Here is a 21312-nt window from a genome sequence, read left to right on the forward strand (position 1 = left end):
GCTCGGCGAGTGTGTCAATTCGTTCCCAATCTTCCGATGTTGAGAATGTGTATGCAGGTTTGGGCACTGGTAAGGACTCTAGCTCACTTGACATTGGGACACTGTTCAATTGTTCTCCTGTGACGTGGCAGCTTAAGCGCGGTGATCATTAGTGGTGGGCGATACTGCAAAATTTGGTATCGATCCGATACCAAATACATATAGGGTCAGTACTGCCGATTCCGATACCAATCCGATACTTTTTACTTAAAAAAATACTTTTGTGTAGGGGAGAGCAGTATGTCATTATTTCTGAGGTGAATGAATGATAAATTCTTTAGGCTTTTTTTATTAAAGTATTGAAGTCCACAAAATTATTAGTTATTAGAAACTGTAGAATTAATTCGTTACAACCTTTAAAAAAAAAAAGAATAACAAAATTCTCTCCCTTTTTTCTGTTATTAAAAGCAAATGAAATAAAGTGCACACAATTTTTACTTTTTACACGCATGAAGTTACAGTATAATTATTCAGCTGTAAAATAGCTCCACACAACGCTTCTCTTCCTCTCGGTCATCCTGATCTCTCACTCAGTTCGCTGCTCCTCGGCGCGTTGTGTCAGTGAGTCACGTGACGACACAACAACGAATCACAGCACAGCAGCAGGAAGGGGAGGAGTAGCAAAGTGGGCCAGGATGTGAAAGCAGCGTTTGCTCAGGATTTTAGAGGTAGAAGACACGAGCAAAGTATCATGAACGTATAGGAGAGATATTTAAATTAAAGTATCGATTCAATTACAATTGTATCGATCTGATACCAATACCAGTGTTGGCATCGATACTATCGATATTTAGATCGATCCGCCCACCCCTAGTGATCATTCACAGCTGTACTCATCAACAACCGGCAAAACCAACATCTCGCTAATTTTTTAAAGTTTACACATTGTAAAAAGCGCTGTAATTATGCTCTTACATATACGTGCATAAAATTGGAGGAATATAATTAAATGTGTCATATAATGTTTACAATTTAAAATAAATATTATTTTAAATACTGATTAGATTGTGGTCTGGTATGGATTCTAGAACTGTCTAGCAATGTGTATTTATATGTAAACTAAAACAAACGTTTGTCTTTATAAAAGTTTGCATTTCATAAAGTTTATTGAGTAGGCTCGCATGATTTTCGGCTGGGGGGCTTTAGAAAAGAGCCAAGCTCCCCTTTTGCACCTGCACTCACTCTTGTATAAAGATTTATATGATTGTAAAGTAAAAGTTTATGGGGCAGTTTCCCGGAAAGGGATTAGACTAGTCTTAGACTAAAATAAATGTAAGAGCTGTCCAAACTGAAAACAACTTGCAATGCCATATTTTAAAATACACCAGTCCCCTTTGTTTTGCTTCAAAATGCACACAAGTAATGTATTTAGTAAGGCATGTTTGTTAAAACTAGTTATATTTCCTAATTAAAAGGCCTAGTCCTTCCTGTAACCGCCCCTATAATCTTTAAATATAATTTCTTGCCATTTTTTTATGTGCCCCTCTGGTAAAACACTGGCCCCTCCTTGGCCCCCCTAGTGAAATTTGTCTAGAACCGCCACTGATTAGACCCTCCACCCGAGCCTCAGTCAGTGGGGACTGTGTTCTTCCAAGATTTACTAAATCTTTTGGTCAGTCCAGTCTGTCCTTTAATGGATCGAGACTATGGAACTCTCTGCCCACTGACTTAAAACTGCAGACAGACATGATTACCTTTAACAGAGGTCTGAAACAATGGCTGAAGTCAAGTCAAATCTGCACACATGAAAGCACTATATGAAATGAATATTGATGATGCGTATTGTTTACTTTTTAAATTTTATACTGTTTTGCACTATGTTTTGTATATTGCATTGTTGTGTTTTATGAAATATGTAGGCTTCCATGGACAGGTGTTGTAAATTAGCAGTTTTGCTATAACACTAAAAACAAAGTATCTGGTGCGTCCAATGCTGTTGTTATGTCCATATTAAATAAATAAATAAATACTAATACTAATACTAAATACTGAAGATGAGATGAAAATGTCTTTAATCGTTTAAAAGTTTATTAACGTAAGATAAGTGCGCATCAGCGCAAGTTCTCTGTCACTGTCGGTGCGCACATGTGTTTTAATCAGAGACTTGGTTTAAGAAATCCCTAAATCTAAAATAAACCTTTATTTTGCCAAAGTGGACAGAATTACATTTATTATGTTTATTTTAAAACGGCAGATATGAACGCGCACTCGACTCATTCTCTGTCACCACCGGTGAGCGAGCTTTAATGCGCGTGAACATAGAGATCGGGTCGTGAAATAGGGATGGGACGGTATGAAAATTTCATATCATGATTAGTGACCAAAGTGATCACGGTTATCAATATTATCATGGTTTTGTTCAAATGAGATGGAAATGTTTAAAAAGAATTGATACACACTGAAAACATTTGAACAAGTTTTATTTTTGAAAATCACAATTTAATATTTCATGTTCCTGAAATTATTTCTGTGGTAAAAAAATAAATAATTCTGTCTAATAAGTTTACCGTGAATGAATACAATACATTATCCCTTGAATGTGTTCTTGTGCAAAAAACTATGTTGCATGTGCGCGCCTGCGTCAAACTGATTCTGGCTGGACAGGATTTACAGCGAGTTTTCAAAATCACGGTAATCAAACACGATTGTAATGCTAATTAAATTTTAAACGATAATACTAACCGTCAGGGCATTTTATCGTGGTTAATCGTGAAACCGGTAATCGTCCCATCCCTATCGTGAAAAGACTCACGGATCTCATGAACCGGTTAAAATTTTATTTAGTTTAAAATATACAGGTTTTCGTCTAAAGAAACAGATAGGACCTCTGAACACCGGCCCCCGCTGTGAGACAGGCAGGGGTGAGAAGGGCGTGCGGGAGAGGAGAGAGAGAGTGAGAAGCTCTGAAACTGGACAGCCTAAAACAACAAACTTTTTTACACATCCATAAATATGACAAATATACGCGTGACAAAACACACACACACACACACACACACACACACACACACACACACACACACACGAAAAACAACGATCTGATTGGCATGTCGTAAAACGCGCACAGCTCCGGACAGCCTCTGTCTAAAAGCCATAAAATACGACACTCAAAACTGGACAGCATGTGCACCTTTTGATTGATAGCCCCTCCCACCTGTCAAGGGGGTCATAAATCAATCAAATTTTGACAAATACCGGTCCGCTACAACTACTGGCGGGAGTGGGGTGACACACACACAGGCCGGTAGTAAATACCAGAAAACTGGACACCCAAAACATTAAACTTTTTTCACATCAATAAATATGACAAACATTCGCGTGACAAAAAACACATGCGCAGGAAAGACAACCCGCTGATTGACACGTCGTAAAACACAGCCAGCTAAAACCATAAAAACATCACTCAAAACTGTACAGCTTGTAGACCTGCTTGGGAACTATCTGTCAAAATGTGATTGACAGGGGGTCATAATAAATCATATTTTGACAGATGCTGGGTAGCTACAACTACTCGTATTTATTATTCTTTGTTCTACCCAATACATAATACGTATCAATCTTTCTACTCTACTCTTAATAAACTAGATCATACAAAACCATCTGTGTCTTTTTGTCAAACATGCAATTTAAGAGCTGTCATGCATATATTCCCAACTTAGTGATTTTAATACTTTGTTATTTTATACGCCAGTGTTGGTTTTATGCAGAGCAGTTTAACATAACAAAAGGCATTTAAATTAACAGGATGCTATTGCTCCCAAGGATTACATATAAAATTGGGTGTAATATTTGGCTTATAAAGGTTGGGAAATTTGCATTTAACACAACAACACACACAGAAAACTTATTTTACTTCTAGTTAAAGAGTTAACCTTTAAAATAGTCGTAGGGGGTGGTGAATGGTGTATTGATTGCATAATAAATATTCTTAAAAATCGTCCTTTAAAAGATTTTTACAACCTATAAATTTATTATAGCCATGAACAGCAATAATAATTTTTGATTGTTCTATGAACTTTAATGTCCATTTAAATGTTTGTTTTCTTGCGACCCTTTGTTCTGTTTAATAAAAATGTTGCTGGTTTACCAATGTTCCGTTTCATTAAACTTTTTTGCTATATCTGTTTGGTTAAAACTAAAATTGTAAAAAAGATTTTATTTTTGTTCAGTAACAAATCAATTACGTACGCCTCTAGTTTTTAAACAACTCTTCTGTTTCAAAAGCACATTTCATTTTGCAAACTTGGTCTTTATTTTATTTTTGCTATTCTCAATTTTAACCACTTTTTCAGGGATCACCTACAGAAGAATATATATGTGAAATGTAAAATGTGTCTCATCTTGAAAAACACTATCTTTTAATATAAACAACCCCATTTTCTTCCAACTCCTTCACACATTTTTCAGTTAAAGTTTAAAACACATTTAAAAATAAAAAAAGTTTTCCCTTAAAAATCTATTCAGAAACAAAAGACCATCAAAATTCACCCTTTGGGAGGCGTGAGTGCCCTTCGGGACAGTGTGTGGTTGGGTGGGTGGGTGAAATCATGTAAAAAGCCATAACTTTTTTGCGACAAGGTTCCTGCTACGTCTTATAATCAAATAACTATAATGTATTTAAACTATAATTGATATATATTATTTAGTTATTTTACACATGTACAGAAGATGCGTGTAATGACAATCCTTTCACCCTTTGCTTCATCACATCAATCACTTTATCCAGGTCTCCCTGTCTATTTTATTTTAGATACAGATTCGCATCTCTGGTGAATGCATATTAAAGGTTTTAGTTATTGCATAACATATGGACGCTTTCATAGGAGTCACGCACAATGTTGCGAAAATAAAAATGTTTCAGTTTCCTAAGGATGAGTGAAGATGGCGTCCATGGATCACCGCTGTGTAAAGAGAGGTTTGGCAGCCTATCTGCAGTTAACAACATTCATAAAAGTTGTTTAACAGTGATCTTGGACAAAATCTGTAAGTGTCATAAACTTTTGTTAAACACAAAGCTTATTTTTTGAGATAATTGTAAAGTCATGGGGAAAATGGGCTTTTTGGGTAGGGAAACAGTGTCCTACTAACTTCTGGGTTGGCCTACAAAAATACATCATCCTAAGTTGTGGCACTCTTTTAGTTGCTAAAGCCATGACATTATCACAAATGTTGAAACGCAGAAACAGGTTAACATCCTAATTTTATGAACTACACAAAGTGGATGCAACATGTTAGATCTTTCAAATAACTACAAGGGCCCTATTTTAACGATCTGAAACGCAAGTGCGAAGCGCAAAGCGCAAGTGACTTTGTGGGCGGATCTTGGGCGCAGTTGCTATTTTCCCGGCGGGAGAAATGACTCTTGCGTGAGGCGCAAATTAATAAGGGGTTGGTCTGAAGTAGGTTCATTATTCATAGGTGTGGTTTGGGCGTAACGTCAAATAAACCAATCAGAACGCTATCCAACATCCTTTAAACGCAAGGGCGCAAGTTCCATGGCGGGTTGCTATTATAATGACGGATTTACCAGGCGCACGCCAGGAGCGGTTAACAGCTGAGGAGACCGACGTTCTTGGAGCAGTCAAAGACAGAGAAGTTGTTTTGTATGGGGATGGGACTTGGGAGAAACCCGCACAAATCAGCGTCGGTTAAACAGGCGTGAGAGGAAATATAGCCACAATTGTCTCATCAGCTGGCATCCGCTACAATGATATCAGGAGACGGGGGAATCCCAAGCTTGCCAGCATAAATCCGCCACGGCATGTAACGGGAGGTGGATCTGCCTCTACACATGACCTGACGACAGCAGAGGACATCACTGCGTCCACCCTCACCGCTGAAAGGGTTTGGGGGCTTTGAAATCGGAAACGCAAGCAAGGTCTAACCCCAAAGTACACTTACAAATCAAGTTCATATACATTAAGGTTTCTTATGAAAACATTTTAATTATTATTTACATAAAATAAACGTAATTCAGCCACACAACAAACTTCGTTATTTGCATGAGAATTTTTTAATGCAGCCACACAATACATAAAAACTATCACCACAATGCTCACCACAATGATTTCCCTTATCTCATGTGTTAATATTTTTTATTGTAACAATTTATGATTTGCAAAAATAACTGTTGCATCTGTGTAGATTACATAAGCAATGCGCGTTGTGCACGCTATACATTATGGTCAAGCATGCGCCCTTAAAATAGCATTGACTGCGCCAGTCAATATAGCGCCACTGACTTTAGACTAGGTTTTTTTGGTTAGTAGCGCAATTGTTTTTTGAAACTGCAAAATAGCATAAGAGATGGTTTGCGCCGGAACACGCCTCCTTTTTTGCGCTGAACCGCCCAGGGAGCGCAAGTTCATTCCCTAGTTTGCCGACGTGCGTCTATGGAGGGAAAAACCCGCTGTGTGCCGGTGCAAAATACAAAATGATACATGCGTCACTGACAAAGTCAATTGCGCTGGGTGCAAGATAGGGCCCCAAATGTTCTAATGTGGGTGAACAATTTAAATATACAGATTTCTCATTTGTTTATGCAGAAATAAATAAAAAATGCCAGAAATTATTATTCAGGTGAAATTAATTTTAGTTATTAGACATACAGACAAAAAAGTACGCACATCATCTCCAAAATGTATTAGCTGTTTTAAAACTTTAAAGGAGCACAATTTGAAATCAAACTGCAATTTAGGACAAAGCAGAAACAAGCGCAACAATCTTACAAACAGGAATATTAAAGTAAATCAAACACAAGTGAAAAGATTTTTTTTATACATTCTGCTTAACTACGTTTATGTATAGTTTATCATTCAGATTTTGTTCTTCCCAAACAGGCAACTTCCGTCATGGAATTAGACTGGTCATCCTTGACTAATGGCATTTTCTGAAGCCTGAAAAATAAAACAAATAATATGTTTGATAGAGTTCATAGAGTTTATTAGAATGAAGAGTGCAATTCCGTAAATTGAGATAAGTTTTGACCATTATCTCAAAAATCATATTTTTTGCCCCATTTGGCAAATTGTAGTGTTTTCAGCAGGCACTAAGAAGTTGGTTAACAAAGATGGCACATCTGAGAGAAAAAAATTCAGGAAATTGATGGGGAGAGCACGATGGAAAGTAACACAGGATGAAGTAACAAAGCCATTTTTTCTTAGAGCCCTGACTACATTTGGATTTCAAGCTATGACAGCTAGTTCAGCACAAAACACTTGATAGGACTGTCAAATATCTTGTGATTTCATCACCATTTACCGCATATTTGCGAGCATGAAAAATAAATTACTAAAGCGCCATTTTTTCTTATTACAAGATGTGTTTTTCATGTCATGTGTTTAGAGTACTGTTTAATATACATGTTATTTAGTGCTGTAACACATTCTGAACTTTGCCTTCTCAGAGTTTTTCAGTATATAAGTAAATCAGGTTTCAAATGTCACAGGTTTCTGTCGGGACGAAAGTAACATTTGTCCCGCTGCTATTGTGGGGACTTTCTCTTTGTTGCATTTATTAACCCTTGTGGGTTGTTGAGGCCATTTTTGTTTTTTTATGTCTTTATTTGGCCACAACTTTCTCTGTGTTTCAGCAAATGGAATGATTTTTGGTGACAAATTTTATATTTACACATATTTTAAGAAAATGCTTTGAAATTTAACTCATAAAAAAACTCAAAAATATACGGTGGGCAAATTTCCGGCCCTTTCGGGTTGTTCGTGTACAAAAAAAGCCACTAAATTAAACGGCTGTAAAAATGTATCAGATGAATATTTTTTCCAATTTTTTTCATAAATCTGTTAATCACCCTCAGTACTGATCAAAACTACCAAATGTTTAAAAAAATTCTATGATTTTAACTCTTTAATTGCCAAGTTCATAAGTGGTGTCACTGATTTGATGGAAAAAAAACAACACACAAAATTACTGATTTTCAATATAAAAAGTGATTGTGGACTGGATTTTTTTACCTTTTTCACAGTCTTTGGCTTGTCAATGATTGGTAAAAACATTGGCTTTGATGCATTTTTAGTTTTTGTGCAGCATCAGTTTTTATTTTTTTCTCCCTAATTAGTTGTTTGTGGCTTTTTTCCCTGAACTTTTAAATACCGTAATTCCTCAAATAAAAGCCGTTATTCAAATAAACGCCGGGCCACTGATAGTGGAAAGTGGTCATCGTGGATAAATAAAGGCCGGTCTCAAATTCAAATTAAGGCCGGGGGAAAATGAGTGAGAGCTTAGCGCGTCAACTATAAACGCCTTGTCCGTTTGGTGAGACACGCGCGCGCGATCCGCGGAGGCTTGCATTGCGGACCAGACCAAAGCGCGAGTATAAACAAAGCTTACCTTACGCGCAGTGTGAGCATATTCGCGCCAGAGCGAGTTTCAAAAGGAGAGACGTGGACTTGCTTAATTGTGAATGGATTTTTGATATCTCGAACGCTTTTGCCATGACGACACAACAAATTATGCCGAAATCAGAGAAACAGGAAAAATCTTATATCTAAGGCAAAAACTAATTGTGATGACATGCTGTGTGTATGTTCGGTCAAGGATTCCAATCGCATCGATGTGCCTATTGTGTGTCTTGCGCAAAGCACCACCAGCAGGCACTATGAAGTGTGTCGTCAAAAGTGGATATTTTGACTGTCGTATGCGATAAACTTTGAAAGACTCCTCCTAGAGGATTCATGCGATTGAGACCAGACTTGGCCAACATGATGTTGAGACATTGCACATGCTAAATTGCGAACAGATTTTTGATATCTCAAACGCTGTTGCCATGGCAACGCGTCAAAGTTTACTTTAATTTCAGGCATATTTAAGGCTCTTGGCGTGCTTTGATTAATTTAAAATTTGGCATACACATCAGAGTCGTCGGCTGTTAGGTGTGGACAAAAAGGTCAGACAAAGGTGTGTCTCTTAACTGGCTCACTACCACCCCCGTTTGTCTAAAATGTGGGGTTTCTTTTACCTACGGTCCCCAAATGGGTCAGTAACAACATAAAATAATCCACTGATATTTACCCACTTTATGCACTTGCCCACCATGCATAGTTTTCTCTGAAGCACCTTGTAGCGATAAAAAAACGTGCAAGGGCCCGCCATCGCTGCTTGCAGCTATATTTCTACTTATTATTCCCTTTGCCCTAAATCTGGAAATTCCTGTAGTGTGTTTTGGTAAGGGGTTCAGTAGTGTTTTAAATAACATTATTCTTTCCTCCCGCTGAATCGGTACAGCACCATAAGCATTTTTATGCACTATATTTAATAGCTTCATGTGAAGGAACAAACACACATTTAAAGATATTTAAGTTCAAAGAAACTCTGTTCTCCATTCACACAAGCACACACACGACAGCTGTAGGCTATTTTAAAGATCTGATTTTATAAAGCATCTGTGGATTCACTTCGTGGATGCAATTCACTATGTGCTGAACACATGACACATCTATTCTCTTTGTGTTTTAAAGCAACACAATGTAGTTTCCATGTAAAAATGACTTACAGCTCCCCCATGTGGTTGAAAAGCGCAACAGTGCCTGGTATCAGACACTCTTCTGCAGGCAGGGGGGGGGCTGTGTGCTCTACTCCCACCGCCACTTTCAGAGTGTGCTTGTAGCAGCTAGGAGGCTGCTCAGGTTGCAGTAACAGTACAATTTGTCCAGTTAAAAGTTGTTCTATCACTGAAATAATTTTAGAGACATTATTTAAAGTTAAAAAAACCTACATAGTGTTGCTTTAACTAGTGATGTTCCGATTACCACCTTTTCATTTCCGATCTGATTCCGATACCAGAATTCCGAATATCAGCCCATACAGATACCTGCCCTGCCCGATACTACTGTAATTACATGTGTGTAGTGCTTTCTGCTACATCTAGTATAAATTTAAAGGGGACAGAGAATGAAAAAACATTTTTACCTTGTCTTTGTTGAATAATGGTAGTCTACCCACATTCACAAACATACAAAAAGTGCTAAACATGCTAAACATCTCACTCTCATAGAAATTCTTGTTTTAAAAATGTCAGACAGAAAACAGCCCAATCTGAAAAACTGATGCTTATGACATCACAGACATCTAACTGCCCTTCCACTTTAAAATAATTGGCTACATTTTTTGAGTGGCAGCAAAGTCAGCCAATCAGTAATGAGATTGCAAGTTAAGCCAGTAGGGGGAGCCAAATAGGTGCAAAACCACTTGTTTAAAATCCCCCACCCTAATAGAGCTATCTGAGAGAGGTTTTTAGGAAGCTTCTAAGGCATTACAGACCCAAACAATGTTTTTTTGTCTACATGTCACATCACAGAACAAGGATAAATACTTCGTTCAATCATTCTATGTCACCTTTAATTGTAAAAATCAATAGTTTAAAAAGATTTACAAGTTAAAGGAAACATTAGTATTTATTAATCATGGCAGTGTTTAGGAGAACAAATAATAAATACTAGAGGTACGGTTTCGGGTCTATATATTTTAACTCTTTCGCCACCAACGTTTTTTAAGATTTTCACAAAAGTTTAATGCCTTCCTGAAAATGTTCTTCTTCAAATATATAAACATACAATATACCAAATGAAAGAACAGACCCTCTGCTTTAAAAAAAAAAAAAGTTTCATCCTACCTTCAGTAGTTCTTTTGTAATCAGCTTTTGAATATGGGTAGGTTTCTGCAAAAACTCCACATTTTGAGCAAAAAGCAGAGATAATTCCATTTTTGTGACGGACTTTTCATAGAGATCCCATTCAGAGCGATCTTTAAAACAGATACGGACATGTAGCAGCTTACCATAGGGCAATACTTCCGGGTTTAAAAAGTTGCGGAAGGGCGGCACCTAGTGGATAATAGCGGTATTGCGGAAAGACAGAAATACTCGTCATTGGCGGGGAAGCGTTTTCTCTTGATTGAAGAGATATCTCGTCAATGGCGGCGAAAGAGTTAAAAGTCCATTAAAATGAGAAAAATCCTGCAATGTTTTCCTCAAAAAACATAATTTCTTCTCGACTGAACAAAGAAAGACATCAACATTTTGGATGACATGGTGGTGAGTAAATTATCTGGATTTTTTTTAAGAAAATTTACTATTCCTTTAAGTACATTATAAGATTGATAATACGTGTACAATTTCACTGTCCTCACATTTAATCAAGTATGCTGTAATGTATTTACTGTAAAGAGTAAATAAATTCAGTCTGTAAAGACTGAATAAATGTAGTGCACTTAATGTGAGATAGTGGTGTTACGTCTACTAAATGTGTTTTCAATTAATCTTTCAAATAAACAACTTCATGTTTTTAATATGCATTATCATATTTCTGTTACTGTATATTAACTGTAACAACCTACTGGACTCTAATACTGGAATTTTTTAATATTAAGATTATAACTTTTTAGGATAGGCCTATATAAGAATATTTGGTAATACTTTACAATAAGGTTCATTAGTTAACATTAGTTACTGTATTAACTAACTTGAACAAACCATGAGCAATACATTTGTTACAGTATTTATTTATCTTTGTTAATGTTAGTTAATAAAAATGTAAGCTTTAATTGTTTGTTCATGTTAGTTCAGAGTGCATTAACTAATGTTAACAAGATTTTTAATAAAGTATTAGTAATAGTTGAAATTAACATTAACAAAGATTCATAAACGCTGTACAAGTGCAGTTCACTATTAGTTCATGTTAACCAATGTAGCTAACTAATGTTAACCAATGAACCCCACCGTAAAGCGTTACCACATATTTATATCACAAAGTTAATCTATATATTTGTCAGCATGGCACATTCAACACAATGACACTAGACTAAAATTAAATGGGTTTAAATTAAATTTAATGTAGATTTCTAGACTCATATCTCATGGCATTTAATTGAATAAAATTAGACTAAAACTAAATCAATTCAGATGACAAAAATATGACTAAAACTAAATAATTTTTTTGTCAAAAGACTACAATGTTTAATCTGTGTTTGTTCTGCCAGGTCAAATTTTTGAGGTGTTTGATTTCTTTTTCTATATAAGGAAATAAAACCTCATAAATAAACTTTCTTGGTTTTCACTGACCTACAGTAGCTACGTTTACATGGACACATTTTGCCTTCATCGGATTAAAATCCTTCCGATTAATAAATCCTATCATAGCGTTTACATGAACACTTAATAATGTGATTGGATTGATGTGCGTGTTTATATGACACAAGATTTACATCAGATTTGATCATTTGACATGCGCACATTGCACAAATATAGTTTCACACTGTTTCAAGATTTGCTTTGTGCCTTACTGATTATAAAGCAGCAGCAAAAACACCCATTCACGTGTACCCAAAAAGCATATTTTACTTCACGCGGTGCTGCAGGGACTGTTCGCGAGAGCGAGTCCAAACACACGCGTTTGTGGATCAGAGAATAAATCATGGACTGACCGGACAACGCTGTCTTGTATCACTTTATGGGGAATTGGACGGATAATAGGAACAAGATTAACAAGACAATCACTTCTTGTGACTTCCTTCAGCAAAACAAACTCGAGTTATTTGCGTCACATGTCATTACGGCAATTCTACGTCATTGCACGTGTGAATATGCTCCACACTCCCGTCCTGTAGGTGGCGGAAATGCACCTTTCAGTGCGTTTGCCAACCGCCATTAAAAAAAGAAAAGATCGCACATGCGCAGAGCCTCCCAGTTTCAGTTATCCATCCGATCAAGTGTATACATGTCATTTTGAGCAGATTACAAAAGGTATAAACCACCCCTAACAAGCGGATTAGATTTTTAATCAGATTGGCACTTTTTAGTCCGATTGAGGTGTTTACATGGAGCATTTTTATTCAGATTGATAATTTAAACGGATTACAAATGTCCATGTAAACGCAGCTAGTGTCTCTTTGTGTTGAGGACTAGCGCATCTTTGAGCCAACATTCAGTACGAGTAAACTTTAGTACCTTTAAATTGGGTTACTTTAATACTTTTACTCAAGTCGTATTTAAATTGGTGACTTGTTACTTGTAGTGGAGTAATTTTTACAGTAATGTATCTGTACTTTTACTCAAGTATGGCTTTCAGCTACTCTTTACACCTCTGCCGTGTTTCAGCCTTTGCCCGGTCCTAATGGCCGACGACATCTGTGTCAAATTTCAAGAGTTTTCGAGTATGTTAAGGCACCCAAATAGGCTTTATGCCCAGCTGCACTACTTCCTGAACTTCAGCCAGCTCCTTGGCTGTTTCTCAATATGCGTTCTTCAGCGATCTTGCGTCCTTGTGTCCTCGCTCTACGTCATCATCAACAGTCGAAGTTCAATTCCAATTCTCAAGAACGCAAGTACAGAGGACGCATGAAAATACCCGGATGTTTCCTTGATATCGAGGATGCATCGAGTGCAGACTTGCACGCTGAAATCTGGGGAGGTCACGTGACCAGCAGGAAGATCGCACACATATCAATTCTCACAGGTGCGTTCTGTGTTCTCGCGACCTTCTGAGTTCGTTCTTCCAAGGTCGCCTGGCAAGACCAATCTTCATGAGAACGCAAGTCCGTTCTTTGCGTTCTTGGAATTGAGAAACAGCCCTCGTTTCCTGTCTGCCATCACTGGACAAACCGATCAATCCAGGTGTGCCTGACCTCAGTAGTCAAAAACAAACTGATTAATCCAGGTGTGCCTGACCTCAGTAGTCACAACAACAATAATCAGACACACCTGGATTAATCAGCTTGTCCAACAATGGCAGACAGGAAACAATGAGCTGGCTGAAGTTCAGGAAGCAGTGCAGCTGGGAATAAAGCCTATTGCCCAAAAATGTAATAAATAAATAAATAAATAATAAAAATAATAAATCCGAGCAAGAACAATAGGGCGTAGCACCTTTATGGCCTGCTCCTCGGTGCTCGGGCCCATAGAAACACAAACATCGTGAGTACGGTTAAACGTTACCTTTAATGACTCAGAAGCTCTTCTAAGCTCTTTAATAACTGATGACAGGGCCTCAGGATTGATCCCCTGTTCACAAAGACGCACACATATGGACAAAGACTCCATGTCCAATCCTGTATTCAGAAGCCTTGATATCTCCAGGAGTACTGGAAATGTAAGAAAAAGCCCAAAGGACACCGATAATGTCTTATTACTGTATAATTAAAACATAATTTTTAATATAATCATACAATAAAGCGAGTCTGAACGTCTCAACAATCTACACCTTAAGTAAGCCAAAGTAATTTAATTAATGCTATAACGTTTAACGTCTTAACGGTTTATTAAATTGTGGATATCTATTAGCGTGCTGACATATCAAACCACATGCATCTTACCATCCATAGTCTCACGGACAGCATTCATGCTTGTGATACTGGCCATAATGCGAATGTGCTAAAGATAATACAAAACTCGGTGTTCCAACCACAAGACGTGGACACATCTATTCCCTTAATTCCTTCCTGCTATTATCATCATCTGTGCACGTAAAACCGTATGAGTTCCAACAAACTTCTTCTTCTTCTTCTTCTTATTTTATGGCAGTTGGCAAACAACGTCTGGTTGCATTACTGCCACCTTCTGAAATGGAGTGTGGGTCTGAATACTATTGTTCCTACACTTAGTTCCAACAAACGATACACACTATCTGATAGCAATCGAAGACTAGAGGGTATGCACGTGACGTCACCTTCGGCGAAAGTTACTGCAGTTACGCCCACTGAGTGGCAAAAGACAGAGCGGAAACATTTGTGTACACTGTGAAATCAGCGAAAAGACGGGGAAAACATGTCTAATTGGGGAAAATGGCAAGCTGTTGTGCGATAGACTGTGCTAACAGATTCAACAAGAATTCGGAGCTATCGTTTTACAGATTGCCAAAAACACGGAAAGGAGAAGTAAATTGATACTTTCACGCCAATGTCCAAAGACCACAGGTGGCTTGACACGTTGCTAGGGTCACCATCAAGCAGAGGTTTTACTTTCTACTTAAAAGTATTTTTTCAAGTATTTGCATTTTATCAGTGTTTTTTTAGAAACATACATTCCAAAGCATATAATTATCATAATTTTTACTCATTACATTTCATAAATACAAGTTTATGTTTTACATTTAATATTTAAGTACATTAAGGTACTTTTACTCAAGTAAAAGTACACAATCTTTATTTTATTTGGTATTAAATAAATGTTAATATGCAATATAAAGGAGTACACAGTATGATTATAGAATGTAGTGAAGTAAACTTTTTCCCAAGACAAACACCCTAATAAAGCACAGATGCTTGGAAAATTTAACTAATGTAACGAAGTGTTGTCCACCTCTGCTATCAAGTCCAACTAAATTCAATTTAAGCTGATGATAGTCAGTTTTACTGGTATTTTCGCAGCAGCCGCTATTAAAACCAGCCATTTTGTTAAACGTTTTGCCACTCAACCGGCGAGCTCTCGCGTGGTCACGTGGAAAAGTGACGTCAATGCATACCCTCTATTTGTTGTGGTTTCAATAAAGTTTTTAAACATTTGAAAGGAAATGACGTGATGGTAGGTTGACTTGTCGCGTTGTTTTGTTAAAAAAAATCTCATTGGTTGGTTAGCACTGTCTGCTAAATTGCGATTGGCCAGCACGACTGAGGCGAAATTAAATCAGACGTTAAAACTGTAAGCTACACTGTTTGTGTAGTTCTGGTGCCGTGTAAGTATGTTTGATTAGGGACATTAATTTAATTAAATGTTACGTATGTTAAGGTTACACGCTTAGTCTAAGATAGAGAATACGATTAGTAATCGTATAATGTGATATATGGGGTGATATATGATCAAACAAAGTTATTTGTGTAGTATATTTAAGAAGCTACATCGTTTCACTTGTGTTACTTTACTATTAAAGTCCAGTGTGGCTGGCTTTCAAAGATGGGAGATGTAGCAGAAATCCACATAACACCCGAGACTCCGGGAAGACCAGCTATTTTAAATCCGTTTGAGAGCCCAAACGACTATCACCGCCTGCATGAAGCTCTTGTGCCCAGCCCGTCTGTGTTCAAGAGATCCAGGAGCTCATTAGCAGTGAGTATCTCACTTAGTATTCTGTGAACATAGAAATGAAATAACGTTAGATTAATTTCTGTTTTTATTTTTATTTATTTTATCTTTGATGTTCGTCCCAGACACCAGCAAAGTTTAAGTGGTCCATTGATGAAATGGCAAATTTACTTCCAGTGGAAATAGACCCAGAGGATATTCACCGCCAGACTGTTTTTCTAAGCCAAGCCAGGTATATGTTGCTTTTAATATTAAAGCTCACATAACACATGCTGTTTCTGCTTTAATATCTCATGTTAATCTTAAGTACCTATATAGTAGTATTACATTCTTCATGTATCCAAATTTACAATCAAACTTTTACTGTAGTAATGCAGTACTGTAAATAGCCATTTATCAGGTGATAAATATCATACTGCTTCGCTAAAATGCGGAAAATGTTACAGTTGAAGTCAACTGTTAAAGCATGAAATAAATGTACTATGAATCTGTGAATGTGGGTATAAAGTATAATGTGGGTTTATTATCAGTAATGAACTAATCAAGGTAATCATTAACACGCAAAAACCATTTTAATCATGAACTTACAAAAAGAGAGTACAAGGTGTGTTTATTTATTTGTAAAGAGAACAGATGAACAGAGACCGTGCATCATTTTACATGTTTAAAATCACATGAAGCAGATGAATGAATATCTCGCAGGGACAGACAGCTGAGGCGATAAAACACGCAAACATTGTGCTGAACAGGCAAATATAATCAAATCACAAAATAATTAAATTAAAATAGCAACAAACGTGTAAAATCTGAATTTAATTACTCATGAAACTGTATCTGAAACCATCTTGTGTAATAAACGCAGGCAGAATAATGCAGACTCTCGCGCTCTTCCATTACACTTTGGTTAACCCGATGTGACACGCACGCACACAGTAAAGTTGCCGAATCACAGACCAGTACTTTGCAACGAAGTTGACCAAACCACGAAAAATACCAGATTATCTGAGCATTATGTCCACGCAAAGGCAGCTCAAATCTGCGCTCCATCACGCAGACTTTAAAACAGCAAACAGGCAAAACATTAAATATCATGATGACTTGCATACTGTAGCATTCTGCTAATGTTAGCCAACTCTGTTTGCCACATAGATATGTATAAAGGCTAGATGTCTTATGGCGGAGTCTCTAACGTCATCACCTGGCAGCCATCTTACCTCAGACAGCTCGCTCACTCGTAGCATTGAGTTTAATGGTGTAGGTACGGTTTGGTTTCTTACAAACGTTATTAACGTGGCCATAATTCTGGATAATTTAACATGTTTCATCAATTTTTTTATTTTATTTTTAGTATAAGTATGCAGTGTAATAGGTACATCTTTGACGTTTATAACAAACCAAACCGTTTGAAAATCAGTAAAAAAATTAGGCAAGTTATGGTCATTTAAAAGTACGTACACCATTAAAACTCAATGCTAAGAGTGAGCGAGCGCCCTGTGGTAAGATGGCCGCCCATTTGCCAGCAGCGCGGGCAAGACATCTAGCCTTTATACATATCTATGGTTTGCCAAAAGTCCTGGAAAAGCACAGTGTAAATTCGATCATGATCATTTTCTGCTGCTCAATCTGGTCCAAGCTCCTTATTTCTTTCTTTATTCTTCAGCTGAATGCCTTGTAAAAGGTGATTTTGTAAGGATAAAATCATATTTCCTTTATTTCAAGATATTTCACTTGCTTTCACCGATCAGTACAGAAGTAATTAAAAATTTTAATTAAAAAGTGAATATGGATTAATCTTTTTTTACGAAGATGCAAAAGATATAAAAGTTTTCTTTTCTTTTAGTATTTAATTAACTTTGATTTAAAGAGACATTAACAGGTTAGGCTTATTATAAGACCGAATGCAATACAATTTTTATTCAAGACATACAGTTACCAAATGTTTACTTTGAAAATCACCAAGACGGCTATTTTGACATATGAGCATTTGTCCTTTTAAGCCAAAAAGGTTGGTTTAATGCATGTCGCGCTTTCAAGTTCAATGTGGCAATCCAGTCCAATTAACAATCATACATTAGCTTATAAAGATCACTTCAAGAATAAAAACATGGTGCTGGGTTTTGTTGTAAAAGAAATGCCAATCTTAGACTTTATTCAGTCCACAAGACAATTCTGAAAACATGATGTATTAGCAATGTACGACTTTACTTACATAATTTAAAAGACATTCCTAGCATTATGTATACATGACATTTATCTTTAGTTGGTATGGCAAGTATTCATTAAGTTACAGACAGAGCATTTTCTGACTCGTTTCTGAAAGGACTTCACTGAGGGAGCACAACAAACATCATGTATGAAAAGTAGAATGTAGAATGGGGGAGTATTTGAGGTGAAGTAAACGTTGTCAGCAGGATGAAGAGTAAGTATATGAAGCCTAGGGAAGATGACCTAATTGATAAAGGACTTAAATCAGTGGCGCTAGGGATGGATAGAAGGAATAGGCAGAGATGGACAGCATTTTAGTAGCTGGTATAAGAAATTAAGAGAACCAGGTGTTTGCTGCTTTGACACAACTGTCAGGCTATGCCAGTACTGTTAATAGCATTTCACCTCGACGAGAAATCTGATATCTCGCGATATCAATATAAAGTTGCGTTTGTGTCAAAAACATTTGCTTGCATTAAATTATTTTGTAATTACAAAATAGAGCATTTTCATCCTATGCTCCTAAGCTTTGGAACTCTCTTCCAGCTGACATAAGGGAAGCAAATACTTTAGAGACTTTTAAATCTCGTCTTAAAACGTTTTATTTTAGTATTGCTTTTACTTGATTATTTTATTTTCCTTATTATTTTTGTTATCTATATTTTTTGTATTTTTAATGTGTTGTATTCTCTGTAAAGCGCTTTGAGAAAGCCACTTTTAAAGGCGCTCTATAAAATAAAGGTGGTATTATTATTATTATCATAATCCTGACGAACGCACGCATACATTTGCTCCTCTTAATGGTTTGTGAATCTGGCAGTAATACTTGCGATTACAGAATAATATAATTTTGTTTGTAAATGTGTGTGAAATGCAGAGCTCTTGACTGTTAGATGTTTTGCCAAAAGAACTACACTGTAAAAAAGAAATTGTTGGCTCAATGAATAATTTTTTAGTAACTACTTCCACAGAAATTTTACGTTCACTCAATTTCTGTCTCCAAAGTGTTACCTGGATTGATGTTTTTTAGTTGGCCCAAACTAGGCTTGCCGCGATAGTCGGTGAAACGGTGATAACCGGTGCTTCAGCCTCTCACCGGTTATATCACTTGCCCACCGCGACACCGTCTTTCACCGTCGTTTTGATATTTTCATGTAATTAAATCATTTAGTTTCGTTAGAGAGAGCAAACACTTACAACTGGAAGTGTCTGTTGTCTGAATTCAGCGGGGCTGAACGCGCGTCACGTCACAGAGCAGCCGCAGGTGTCAGATTTCATTTGTTCCTGTCAGAGTTTGCAAGGCGAGCTGACTGACCAGATGATGACAGAAGCCGCGTGCTTTGCTCGTTTTTGTTATAATATACATATATGATGTTTAATATAAGCGAGATCGTTTTGTTGTTGTGTTTTTCATCAAGAAAAACATTGAACCCATCATTCAAGCAGCGCTTTTATGGAGAAGTAGCAGGTTGCTCTGCTTGGGACTGGCGGGTTCTGTGAGAATTACCTGCCCACATTGACTCAAGCACTTAAGTAAACTAGCTGTTGCACACATATCTATGGTTGCACTCACATTGCACGCAAATTCATAGCCGATTTAACGCAGCTTACGCAAGCGATGCATTTAAACAGTTGCGTAATTCAAAAGTGAAAGTAAAATGTGCACGTCTGCATGCGCATTTATAAGCCCCTCCCACTCGGTGATACCGGGATCACCGAGTTTGTGACGCGCTGATTAACCGGTGGGAAAATTACGTCACCGCGGCAACCCTAGCCCAAACTTGACTCAAATATAAAAAAGTATGTTTTAGGGTTGGGCGATGTCCCCATAAATTGGCAGTTGACGATGGTTACGTAAACCATCGCGATGGACGATGATATCGTTAGGTGTGGGGGGGGTAATTTTAATTTTTCGTTATTATTCGTTATTGTATAATTATTATTCGTTATTTTACTTTATTACTTCCACTTAAGAAAAGTTGTGCACTTTTTATTTTAATATATATTTTACATAAATACTATTCTGTACTTAAAATCTATAATTTTGTTATTTTACTATCCCAACTACTATAGGTTGCACATAAGGGGAAAAAGTAGCTTTAATCCACTGAAGAAGAGTTGTGCACTTTTAAGCACTTTTTAATCTCTTTACATAAATATTTTTTTCTATTTAAAAGCTATAATTTCATTATTTTACTAACCCAACGACTCCTCCGCGCTTTCCAAATTTTGCACGTAAATATCTGTGCATATGTGCCACCAGTACTCCGTCAGAGAGCGGGTCTTCAGCACCACGGGGAGCAGCCAGCACTTCAATCCGCAGCTTATTAAAACTAGACAAAGTGAACAGGGCCAGACACATCGAAATTTAAACATGGTCTGTGTATGTAAATCCCGCGTTTCGGTCGGAGTGTTGTTCCCGTTTTCTTGTTCTTGACGTTCGCTGAATTCTGGGTTTAATCTGCCGCTTCAGTGCAGTATAGCCTCAATGTAACAATGAGCACGATCTCCCGAGACACTACAATAGGCTACTAATAAATGATTAATATGGGCTGTTTTCTTGTACAAAATTAATTATTTTAAGATAAATGTACAACATGTAAAAAGACAAGATTCTAGCAATGTCAAGATTAGGGATGGGCATTTTCCAGTAACTTACTATTACCAGTAATTTACTATTACTTTTAATATTTAATTTTTCGAATATTTAAGCTCTTAAAGAACGAATATTCGTTTATTTAAATTATGTTAATTAAGACATGCGTGTTTTGTATTTTTCATTTTGTCATAATTTCACAGAAGGCTTAATTAGGAAATATCCACAACAAGCTAAACTTATATTCTGTATGTATATATATATATATATATGTATGTATTTTTAAGTTGAAAACATTGTAAAAAATATATTTTATTTATATATATTTTAAATTCTTCTTAAAAAATATCCTACAGAAAAAAATGCGTTAAAACTTAATGCGGAGCGAAGTCTAGTCAAATCCTTAGTTTCAAGTCGGTCGTTAGTATTAATTCATTACTGTTTG

The 21312-nt window shown here is 36.8% G+C and overlaps 2 protein-coding genes and 1 long non-coding RNA gene across 6 annotated transcripts in view; 1 reads left to right on the forward strand and 2 right to left on the reverse strand.

Moving 5' to 3' along the window:
* The window catches only part of LOC141361906 (uncharacterized), a 593959-nt gene that overhangs the window by 91845 nt on the left and 480802 nt on the right, over positions 1 to 21312 (reverse strand). The gene's annotated exons all lie outside the window — the stretch shown is intronic.
* mzt1 (mitotic spindle organizing protein 1) lies at positions 6030 to 14562 on the reverse strand. The gene is made up of 3 exons (XM_055205234.2): positions 14362 to 14562; positions 13985 to 14130; positions 6030 to 6935 (listed from the first exon to the last, which is right to left on the reverse strand). Exons 1-3 carry the CDS (start codon positions 14405 to 14407, stop codon positions 6906 to 6908), a joined length of 222 nt encoding a protein of 73 aa, XP_055061209.1. The 5' UTR covers positions 14408 to 14562; the 3' UTR covers positions 6030 to 6905.
* Positions 15565 to 21312, forward strand: part of bora (bora aurora kinase A activator) — a 119013-nt gene continuing 113265 nt past the window's right edge. For all 4 annotated transcript variants that reach the window (XM_073863567.1, XM_073863564.1, XM_073863565.1 and 1 more), the window contains exons 1-3: positions 15565 to 15719; positions 15915 to 16090; positions 16192 to 16298. In XM_073863567.1, the coding sequence (XP_073719668.1) occupies positions 15938 to 16090; positions 16192 to 16298 (260 nt within the window). In that variant the 5' untranslated portion in view covers positions 15565 to 15719; positions 15915 to 15937. The remainder of the gene's footprint in view (positions 15720 to 15914; positions 16091 to 16191; positions 16299 to 21312) is intronic.

Source organism: Misgurnus anguillicaudatus, chromosome 3 (genome assembly GCF_027580225.2).
Source record: "Misgurnus anguillicaudatus chromosome 3, ASM2758022v2, whole genome shotgun sequence".
In the NCBI taxonomy this organism is placed as follows: domain Eukaryota; kingdom Metazoa; phylum Chordata; class Actinopteri; order Cypriniformes; family Cobitidae; genus Misgurnus; species Misgurnus anguillicaudatus.